The sequence below is a fragment of the Aspergillus viridinutans genome (assembly GCF_018404265.1).
Source record: "Aspergillus viridinutans IFM 47045 DNA, scaffold_1, whole genome shotgun sequence".
Taxonomy (NCBI): domain Eukaryota; kingdom Fungi; phylum Ascomycota; class Eurotiomycetes; order Eurotiales; family Aspergillaceae; genus Aspergillus; species Aspergillus viridinutans.
In genome coordinates this window covers 5,356,949-5,368,071 of record NW_025091217.1, presented here as the reverse complement: position 1 = coordinate 5,368,071, position 11,123 = coordinate 5,356,949, and the positions used below count along the sequence as shown (strand labels likewise).

Below are 11,123 nucleotides of genomic sequence, written 5' to 3'. Positions count from 1 at the left end.
TCACAGCCACGCTGCCTTGAAGGCCATCCTTAGACGATCCCGTTCAACAAGGGGCATCTGACTAGTGATAAATAAATCCGAGGGATCAGAACCTGGTAATTTCTCCATCAATATACTCAGCTTGTAGCCTCCTGGGACCCATTCATTGTGGGTTTGTGTATCTGCCTTCCAGGCGAACAAAGAAGGGGTGCTGGAGCAGCGGGCCTTTGTCAAATGGGACAAGGCTTCAATTTCTGAGTTCCAGCTGCTAGGAAATTCCAGAGTAGCCTGCTCAGCGCGGACCTCAGGCCTTTTTCTTGCTGTCTTGAACCACGGAATCCTAGCCATCAAACATTAATATGTATCTCTCATGGTCCCATTGTAACACTCACTGCAAACGAATTTTAATGACAGCAGTAGGTGGGCCATTTCCAGATACCTTGGAGCAGACGAACACTCCACGCGCCTCAGACTGAATGCCAAACAGCTCACAATCTGCTTGAGCTTCGTAATAGTCATGTTCCCTTATTTTGGAGCTCAGCTTCCACACTGAACCAGAAGGAAATGAGATCTCCGCGCCAATATACTCATCGTCATCGAACCAGATGATGTCGTCTGATTCGATAGTCATGTTGCGATAAGTATGCTGGAAGGACGAATTTGAAGCTTTCAATAAAAATAGAGCACATTAGCCAAAACAATGATAGCTTGGATCTGGGACGAGGTGAGAGCCGCGAACGGATCTTGGAACGCGGCGACCACCCGATCAGGCGTAGCATTACCCAATCGGGCGATGGGTGGGTATCCTTCTTGGCCAGGTCTAGACCAACGCAAATCCTGGTTCCTGAATCTTCATCCATCGGCTTTCCCCCCTGCATGCTACATTCCACCACACTCCAGAAGAGAAGTACCAGGAACCTGATGGCAATTATTGAGGTCATGATTAATCTCCAACACCGCTGCAACGTCTAGTCTAACAGTGTATCCAGCCAGGCAAGCAAGCACCTTCAAAGCAATCAATCACAGCATACTCTTCGGCGTCTTGATCAAATGCAGATTCACCGGCGTCAAAGCCTTCCCTCTCAGCAAAAACTCCTCAATATTCTCCATCGCCAACCGTTCAAACCCCACATGCGTGTCCACCGTCCCCCCGGCATTATGCGACAGCATCATCACCCGGCCATGCCTCGCCAGCCGCGGATGCACATACGGCTCCTCAGCATGAACATCCAGCCCAGCAGCCGAGATCTGCCCCTCATCCAGCGCCCGCAACAGCGCCTCCTCATCAACCAATGATCCCCGCGCGATATTGATGAATCGCGCCCCGCGCTTGAACCTCCCCAGCCGCTCCGCATCGATCAGCGTGCGCCCCGCAAACGGCGTCGCGACCACCACGCAATCCGCCAACCCCAGCAACTCGTCCAGCTCGCGCACGAACCGCGCGCCAACGGCGCTCTCGGCCTCGGGCGATTTTCGCACCAGATCGTTGTACGCGATCTTCATGCCGAACGCGGCGTGCGCTTTCTTGGCGATCGTGTGCCCGATCTGGCCCAGCCCGATGATGCCTAGGATGCGGCCGCGCGGGTTCAGCGCTGTCAGCGGCGAGTTCTTGTGTGCGTCGAGGAAGCGCTGCGGGTTGCAGGAGTGCGCGGCCTGGTGTGACCAGGCGAGGTGGCGGAAGACGGCAAGGATGAGGAAGAGGGTCATGTCGGCGACGGATTCCGAGGAGGCGGCGGCGCCGTTGCAGTATACGATTCCTTTCATCGCTGTTAGCTAGCGTAATTCCGCCTCTGTGCTGGGCTGGAAGCGCACCGTGCTGTGCGAAGATATCTACGTCGGCCCAGTCGTAGCCTGCGCCTGCGGAGGCCATGATGCGTACTGACGGCGGGAGGAGGGGGATGAGTTCCGCATCCCACCGGCCCATTTCACCTCCTGTATTCCAGAAGGGGCGGAAGATTGCATGAAAGTCGCCCCAGCGACGCTCTTTCAAGGCTCGCATGAATTCGCCCCGTTCGCGCTCTGCGGCCGTGGGCTGGATGATTTCGAATTCCGAGGCGAAGCGCTGGTAAACATCGTGGTTGTACTTGATGTTGTCGCCTATATGGAGAACACGATATTTGGACGTCATTTTGTCTTTCAATTCTCTTTACACTATATTCTAGGGCTACAGGTTGTGTCCGTGGGCGTTGTCTTATACAAGGTATCGCGTTGTATACTCCGGCCCCGATCAATTGCCGAAAATCAAAAACCGATAGCCGATGCAGCAGATATCCGACATCAACCCACCCATCTATAGCCGTCAGAGACCGATAGCAGTATCTGGCTAGCGATCATCATTTTATAGTCTCGAATGCATTTCTTTCATAGGTGAGGGGACTGATTCCCCGCCCAAGGTATCCAAACGACTCCACACTCTGCTCCGCACGCACCCTACTTCTACCGAACTCGGTCAAGATCCCCATTCTGCTCTTCGGTAGTCACTCTTCTGAACGGCGAGTCCAACAGCGGAGGCAATGTTCGCGCCCCCAAGGATGTCGAAAACGGCGACGTCTGCGCGGAGTTCTCTGGAGAACCAGTTCCGCAGTTCCACTGCCGCCAGGGAATCGACTCCGTACTGGTGTATGGGCTTGTCGACGTCTATCTCAGCCAGAGGTAATGAGAGCATCTTGGAGAGCTTGATCTTCAGCTGCTCTGTCACTGCTGCGGTGACGTCGACTGCGGATCCAGCGTTTGCGAAGAGAGCAGCAAAATTGGTATGCTCCGCCTTCCCAGGAATGCCAGCGTCCGTCCCTTCGACCAATGTCATATGCTGGTAGAATGGTCGCTTGATCCATTCGGTGGTTGTCATGCCTTTCTCGCGCAGTTTGGGGGTCATTCCAACCACCGTCTGACTTCTCAACAATGGAATTTCGTCCAGACTTGGGTTACAGTAGATATCCAGGAGCGCGTGGAGATCAGACTCTGTGATTTGGTGGAAGACGGTACTGGCCAACATCTTTTCTCGGAGAGCCAGGTTGTCTTTTAAGACACCAACGGACAGAAACATCCCAAGGTCAAACGACACAGCTTTCTCACCCAGTGCAATGCGGTAACGGGCTAGGCCGTCTTCAAACGTATTTCCAGCGGCGTAACCAGATGCTCCTCGTGCGCCATATATTCCAGCAACAGACGACATTAAGACGAAAAAATTCATTCCTCTGGGAAGAAGCTCGTGTAAATTCCATGAGCCTTGGACTTTAGGCGTGGTAGAAGCTTTCCAAGATTCGAAAGATATACCTTCGAAATGCGCATCCTGTGAAATAAAAGGTCTCAGTGGACGTTCTTTGAGATTTTATACAAAGTCATCAAGACATTCAACTTACACTAACGACCATCGATGCTTGGACGCAACCTTTGATTGGAGGCATCGTCTGACTAAACTCGAACAAGACGGCTTTCAAGCCTTCCTTGTCGGTTATGTCGCACGCGGGCGTAACAACTCTTGCGCCTTTGGCTTCCAGCTCCCTAACCAGGTCATGAGCATGTGGGTTCCGAGGCCCCGATCGTGAGAGTAGAATCAGATTTCGAGCTCCCCTCTCGATAAACCAGCGAGCGATGTTCCGCCCTAAGCCGCCTAGGCCACCTGCGATGAGATATGTCTCCTCGGGGCTAAAGAAGTACTCTGGCCTCGTTGCCAGGACGGTCTATGTTGGGTTAGCTTGCATTCTCTTCAAATCTTCGGGATGGAGATGATGTGGCATACCACTACCTCGTCTGTAGCTCTCATCTCCAGAACAGCCTTTCCTGAGTTCTTGCCACTCTGCATTTGCCTAAATGCAGCTTCAATGTCTGAGATGCCATAGACTTGAAGTGGATCCGGAAGGGAGATCTTCCCTTCTTTTAGCAATGATAGGATAGTTTCCAATGCCGCTGTCACAACATGTGGGCGATCCACTGTCATCGCGGCCAGATCAACCGCAGCAAAAGTTACATTCTGCTCGAATCGCAACATTGGAAGCTTCGAGTTGGATAGAATATCGTTCTTCCCGATTTCGATGAATCGACCGTACGGTGCGATCGACTCCCAAGAGGCGATAAGCCCCTCAGAAGACAACGAATTGAGGACCACGTCTACGCCTTTGTCCTTTGTTAGGCGCTTGATGCCTTTCGCGAATAGGGTGTTCCGACTCGAGAAGATATTGTCCTCCGGAATGTTGTACTTCTCCACAAGAAACTGCTTTTTATTCTCGCTGGAGACAGTCGTGAAGATACTCGCACCGAGGAGCTGAGCAATCTGGATGGCGGCTTGTCCCGTTCCTCCAGCACCTGAATGAATAAGAATTGCTTCGCCCGGCTGGAGTCGAGCGATTTCATTAAGCGCGATCCACGCCGTGGCATAAGCGACTGGCAAAGCTGCGGCTTCCGAAAAGGAGAGCATAGTGTCCGGAATCCTTATGACCGTCATGTTTTCTTCTAGACGGACAAAGTTTGCGTGACGACTGGGATAACACGCCAAAACCCTGTCTCCCAGCTGAAACTTGCGGCACGAGGATCCAACTTTTGTAACTAGTCCTGCAAACTCAGCCCCCAGCGCCTCGCTGTCCAGTCGTCCCAGGGCAATCAGCACGTCCCGAAAATTAAGGCCGACACTCTTAACTTGAACTTCGAATTCTGTAGGTCCGAGGGGCTTCTGGTGTGAAGTGTCCTCCACGAAGTGGAGCGTGTTCAACAGACCAGGGGAGCCGATCTCAAGTCTGAGCCGAGGGTCAGCACCGAAAGGTCGTAATGCCCTCCGTTGAGGAAGCTTCTTCGCCGAAATAGCATGATTGACTAGAGTGGCACGAATTAGGCGGCCGACGTGAAGCATGCCGTCTAGCTCTATGTAATCTGTCTCGATGCCACTTTCCTGAGTCAAGGCAGAGTGCGCTAGTTTGACAATCTGCTGGGCCTGGTGCTTTGTCGACGCCTTTTGTTCCAGGGAGAGGATTGTCAGTCTTGTTCTGTGATTCTCCTCCCTGAGGACTCGAAACAGTCCGTCCACGAGTCGATATTTGGGACATGGCTGATGTCCACCTCCACCATTTACCCAGATAAGGTTCCTCGTAGAAGCAAGCAAGCTCTGCAGACGCTTGAACTCTTGCTCATTTATATCGTACAGATAGGGACTGTAACCTTCCAAAAGGGTGATATCCAGACTATTTGTGTGATCTTCCCCCTTCAGGAAATGTTCCACTGGCGTCTGCGTTATATTGGCGAATCCCACACGCCTGAGCTGGGCTTCGAGTTCAGCCCCCAATTCTACTTGCGCGTAATTAGCAGGATCAATGATGATACTGATTGTCGGCGAGTTTTCCACCGTGGACGCATCATGAACGGCAGTCGAGAGAATCAGACTAGCCTCCTGACAGTCCTCGTGGGTATAGTCGTCGATCACGACATCGCAGCCCGAGAATCCGGCTTCCTTCAAGTGTCTTTCCCATTGGCCAGAGTCCGCGCATGGATTCTTCTGGCGGTAGGGCTCGAGTCCTGGGAACGTCAGAGGATCTTGTGCGCTTTCATCTTCAGGGCATAGGAAGACGTACCTCGCCACCACCCTTCAAACAAGCCAAAGACAAAGGTTGTCCGGATAGCACCCGGTCGGGTGATTTCGGCGAGCACAAGCTTTCCACCCCTGCAGTAGACGATATCAGTTATTGCTCGCATTCAGTTGCGACATTTTGATGGGACAATCATACGGCTTCAGCAACTTGCGGACATTCTTCAGACTCGCAGACAGATCTTTTGTAGCATGTAAGACCTAAGATAGGAGGAAAGTCAGATCGTGGCCACTCCTTTCGAAACTGCGCAATTTCTAAACTCACCAGAAATGCAACAACCATGTCATATGTTCCACACTCGAAGCCCTCCAGTCCAGGATCTTGCTCAATGTCCAGCATCTTGAACCTCATCCGCTTGCCTTGAGATGCAAAGGAGTCTTGCGCCTTCGCGAAGAAAGACCCAGATATATCGGTAAAGTCCCACTGTCCATAGCGAGGTGCCGTGGTGTCGTTTTCCGAGTTCGTGCAAAGGACCTGAAGGCAGAATTGAGTCATAGCGCCGCTTCCAGCACCAACTTCAAGGATCTTCATGTGTGGGTTCTGGTGTGCGAGAGCATCCAGGTACCGAGCGAATGGACGAATACGTGGGAGAGAGTGAACCTGCAGATCATGGTCACTTGGACGGTCATTTCGATTGCCATCATCGCGTCCTAACTTACCATTTCATAATAAGATTCGTCGAGTAGGTTTCCTTCGAATAGGCAAACGATTGGGTCGATTTCTCCTTTAAGGAACATGAGAAGGTTCCTACAGACTGTGTTCACAAGCAGTCCTCGCTTGTTCGTTCTCTCGAGTTTTGCATGGACATCGTTAACAAAGCTTTCATCCTTCATGCGGTTCCTCCATGCTTCAGAACTAAACGGAGAGCGGCCAGACTCTAGTGCTTTTTGCTGATCTAGCATCCACTCCACGTACCTCGCCATATGGGGAGGGTGATCGGTCTTGACGTCTGTGATCGACTTGAGGACTTTGGCAACGTATGTTGTAACAAGGAAGTCCAATTCAGTAAAGTACTGGACTGGTTCTTCGCTGTCTGGCTCCCCACTTGCACAGAATGCTCGGATTTCCTGGTTGTTCAGCAGGTTGAGGTCAGGCTTCCATTCTATATGGTGGCAAAGGTTCTCCGTCCGTAGTTGATTACTATCTGAAATGCGGCTCTCTGAGCTTTCCAGGGCTGTGACTCTAAGGCCGTTGATGGTCAGGAGTGCACGAGCCTTTTTCCGATCAACTGCAGTCATTGAATACCGGGCGTCCCCTACGGCCGACCTATGGGAACTCGCATGCACCTTGATGCTGTCCGCTGTCGGGTGGCTCAACCCGCTGCTCGATATCCATGCTTGGTCGATCCGTGTTGGAACAGCCACGGACTTTTTCCGGCCTCCGTATGTCACGATACCGGCCATCATGTGGATCACGGCGTCTAATGTGGTAGGGTGAATCGTATGAGGTTGAGCAACTGCTGAGCTCTCGTCATCCGCCCATCTGTAGGTGCGGACATCCGAGATGAATTGCCCATTAGTCCTACCATCGCATCTGAGAGTGGTGATTGCCTTGAATGTCGGCCCGTAATGGTAGCCACAAGCAAATATATCTTCGTAGAAGACAGATGTGTCGATGGATTCCGCGCATGTATGTGCTGCATGCTGATATGACTGCACAAGATGCTCCTGCCACTCGCGCTCCACCTGACCGTTGGTATTTAGTCCCATCTCGCCAGCTTCAAATGCGGCCTGAATAGTGCCAGTGGAGTTCTCAATCCAAGTGTTGTTGTCGTACGAACATATCCGAAATTCGTACCAGCCGCTACTATCTGACTTGCCTTCTCTGACACGCTTCATGTGTATATTTGTCTCGATGCCGTCCGCATGGGTAGGTATATGCAGTGCAGATGAAAATACGGCATCTTTGATATTGAAGCCCACGATGACTTTGTCCGGCTCAACCAGCTGCTTGATCGCTTCCACCGCCATGACCAACATGCCTGCCGCCGGGTAGAGAATTGTATTATTGATCTTGTGATCTTGGACCCACGGCATCTCAGATACCCGAATAATGTTTCGCCAGGTAGCTTCCATCGGGTTGCCGTCTGGATCTGGGATACCGACAAGGTCCAGACGGCCGAATTTCCTGCATCTGTAGCCCTTGCTTTTCCGGCTTTCGTGCCAGTATGATGAAGAATGGTTGAATGGATATTCAGGAAGGTTACTCAGCACCCGCCTTTGGTTGGTTCCATCATAAGCAGTTGTGTTGACCAGTCCCAGATTAACTGGGTAGCCGTAGCAATGCAAGCGACCTGCACAGTCCAAGGTCGTCATCACAGCAGATTTATTCCGTACTAGAAGTGAAAGATATAGGATATCGGCTTGCTTGTTGATGCTCTTGAGTATATCTCGGCATGGACCTTGCAATGCTGCGTGCGGCCCAATCTCCAAAAGATGACTGATGGCCATTTGATAGCGATGGCTTCCATCGATTTTCCTGGTCTGCTTTCCTGGAGAAGAACAGATGCGGCTCACAGCATCTGAGAATAACACTGGAGACACCATATTCCGCACCCAATATGCCGGGTCCGTCAGCTCAAGACTCGAGACCCAGTCGCCTGTGACAGAAGACAACATGAGCGGGGCCTTCTTCTTCTCACAACTCGGCTTCTCCAGCGTTCCCATCGCAGACTGATACTCATTTGCTATTTCTCGCATCTGGACCGAATGATATGCGACGTTGACTACTAACTTGCGTGAGAAGACCTCATCCTGCTGCAGTAGATCATGCAGGGCGTCAATTTGCTCAGCGTCGCCTGACACTGTCACGCTTCTAGGGCTGTTGATGCAGGCCACGACCAGTCTCGGATCTTGGATCCTGTCGATATATCCTTGGGTATCCTTCTTGGATAGTCCTACCGCAAGCATTGAACCTCTCATTGAACTAAGCTCTTCAAGCTTTGCCGCCAGAAAGCCTCGGTAGTATGAAGCTTTCAACGCAGATTGCTTTGTAAGACCTCCGGCGCAGTACCTGTCTCATCCCTCGTCAGTCATATTGAGATAAATGGATATATTGGAGGGCGAAGTACGCAGCAGCAATTTCTCCGGAGGAGTGTCCTACAACTGCCGTCGGGATAACTCCCCAGCTGTCAAGTAGATCAACAAGGGCGACCTGAAGAGCAGTCGATAGAGGTTGGCCATAAGCGGGATTATTCACGTTGGTATCAGATGCTGACTTTTCTAGCTCGTCTGCAAGATGGTCGTTAGCCACTTGCTACAGACTAAATGAGACAGATACTTACTTAGCAGATCCCAGGTGCACCCTAGTGTTTTCAGGTACTTTGCGGACTCTGCGAGGCTGTCTGCGAATACACGATACCGATGTAACAGCTCGCGTCCCATTGCGTGCCACTGAGCTCCTTGCTGTGAACGGTCAGCCTCGGCTGTCTCCGCTTTATTATAGTCATACTCCAGTGAATAAGAACGCGATGCGAGGGTCGTCGGTAGATTTGATTGCAGGCACAAAATGGTCTGGAAGACTTCCCAGATCCCCCAAGGGATCTCCAATAGCATAGCTCCGCCATTGGAAGTGACTGCGGCGTTGACTGAGGGTATATGCCAGGTCGAGCAGATATTGACATCGCTTACTTCTTGAGAACTCACTTTTATCCGATAGAAACGGCTTCCAGGATTCTACAAGTCGCTTGATTCCTTCCTCGTCTGCGGTTGACCACACGAGAATCTGGTAGTTCTCCTCCTTGTCAAGCGATCCATTTTCCTTTTGTCCAATGACATGATCGTCAGTTAAGTTACGGACTTCGTCATTTATGGCGTAACGCTTCCCTTGAGCCACCAGACCAGTGTCTGCGTGCGATGGAGGTACGGCGACTGTCTGATGACGGCCGTTTTCTATACCCATAAGGCGAAGGGAATTGAACGCATCGTCCAAGACGACATGGCAATTCGACCCGCCGAAACCAAACGAGCTCACGGAAGCTCTTCGTAGGCCATTCACAGGCCATGGAATGGCCTTTTGCAACACCTATTGTACAAAAGTTGTTAGGGCGGTCGACTCAGCTGGATACTCTTCCAAACCTTTAGATTGAGGAACTCTTCGTCAATTTGTAGATTAAGGGACTGCAGGTTTCGGCTGTTCGGTGGGATGATGCCTTTCTCCAATGCTAAGATCACTTTGATGACTCCAGCAACACCACTAGCTCCTTCAAGATGCCCTATGTTTGATTTGACAGATCCGCTATAGTGGTCTCAGGATAAGTTCTCGTTCGGGATGGCCAGGCAGGACTTACACGTATAATGGCTCCTCAGGCGACCTATACCGGCGAAAAGCGGTCCCTATCGCTCTCGTTTCGATTGGGTCACCAACAGGGGTCCCTAAAACCTAGTTAACATAGTGGAATCATCCTGAAGTCTCATTAAATGAATACCTGTGCCATGCGCTTCGAAATACCGGGTCAATGCCATATCCAGCCCAGCCTTTTTGTACGTATCTCTAATTAAGCGGACCTGCGCATCTTTGCTAGGCTGCGTGATACCGGGTGTCTTTCCATCCTGGTTTGAAGAGGATGATCTTATAACGGCTCTAACGGTGTCTCCATCACGTATAGCACTATCGAGTCGCTTGATCACAATGACACCGATTCCCTCGCCTCTTGCATATCCATTTGCTCGGCTGTCAAAGCTGTAGCTGTGGCTATCCCGCGATAGTAGTCCCAAATTATCCAAGCTCATGGTCAATTCTGGGGTTAGGATCACATTGCTCCCGATTGCCAGGCCCTGCGAAGGCATCAGCAAGAAAAAATCAGAAGAACTTTGTCCTTCTGTCAACATACCATAGCAGCGTCTCCACTCCAAATAGACTGGCATGTCATATCCAAGGCGATCAAGCTGCTTGAACATGCAGTATCAACCGCGACACTCGGTCCTAGAAGATCAAAAAACCAGCTGACTCGATTAGCAAGCATATTCCGCGACGTGCCCACGGCCGTGTATTTAGGCATATCTAGCGGGTCTTTGGTCTGCAGCAGAAAGTAGTCATCGCTGAATGAGCCTGCAATGACACTGGTCTTAGAGCCGGCAACTTTCTCCATTGGAAGACCTGCGTTTTCCAAGGCTCGATAGACCGTCTCTAAAACCATACGTTGCTGGGGATCCATTGCTTCCGCTTCCGCCGCACTCATCGAGAAAAAAGGCGCGTCAAATGCCGCTAGATTCTCCTTGAGAAAGTGTCCTCCGCGCATTGAGATGCTGTCGAGGCGGTTGCGATCGGGATGGTAGTGGGCGTCGATGTTCATCCGATCGGCAGGGAACTCGGTCGAAACGCATCTGCCTTCGAGCAACATCTGCCAGAAGGCATCTGATGAAGTTGCATCCTCGGGAAATTTGAAGGAGAGGCCCACCACCGCTAATGGTGGAAGACTGTCGGTTGCTGTGCTGCGTGCCATAATGAAAAGTCAGTGCAGCGGCCGCGGGAAGAAGGAAGGATGGGCGCTGAACCTATCTAAATATAATGACAGTTAACAGGTTAATGTACTCTGTATCAATATTTGACATCCTAAGGAAGTCAAAC

The 11,123-nt window shown here is 51.3% G+C and overlaps 3 protein-coding genes across 3 annotated transcripts; all 3 read right to left on the bottom strand.

Annotated features, from left to right (window-relative positions):
* Aspvir_001571 (uncharacterized protein) lies at window positions 1-610 on the bottom strand (the record flags this gene model as incomplete). Its single annotated transcript, XM_043266691.1, has 2 exons — window positions 1-319; window positions 372-610. 2 exons carry the CDS (start codon window positions 608-610, stop codon window positions 1-3), a joined length of 558 nt encoding a protein of 185 aa, XP_043122626.1.
* Window positions 611-999: 389 nt separating this feature from the next.
* On the bottom strand, window positions 1,000-2,107 carry Aspvir_001570 (D-mandelate dehydrogenase-like dehydrogenase; the record flags this gene model as incomplete). The annotated part of the gene is made up of 2 exons (XM_043266690.1): window positions 1,000-1,736; window positions 1,792-2,107. The coding sequence occupies 2 exons, from the start codon at window positions 2,105-2,107 to the stop codon at window positions 1,000-1,002; spliced, it is 1,053 nt and encodes a 350-aa protein (XP_043122625.1).
* Window positions 2,108-2,428: 321 nt separating this feature from the next.
* Aspvir_001569 (type I polyketide synthase) lies at window positions 2,429-10,998 on the bottom strand (the record flags this gene model as incomplete). The annotated part of the gene is made up of 14 exons (XM_043266689.1): window positions 2,429-3,271; window positions 3,342-3,662; window positions 3,722-5,484; window positions 5,541-5,629; window positions 5,694-5,755; window positions 5,820-6,155; window positions 6,215-8,567; window positions 8,626-8,785; window positions 8,839-9,141; window positions 9,200-9,578; window positions 9,632-9,791; window positions 9,844-9,928; window positions 9,982-10,330; window positions 10,387-10,998. The coding sequence occupies 14 exons, from the start codon at window positions 10,996-10,998 to the stop codon at window positions 2,429-2,431; spliced, it is 7,815 nt and encodes a 2,604-aa protein (XP_043122624.1).
* Window positions 10,999-11,123: the final 125 nt, after the last annotated feature.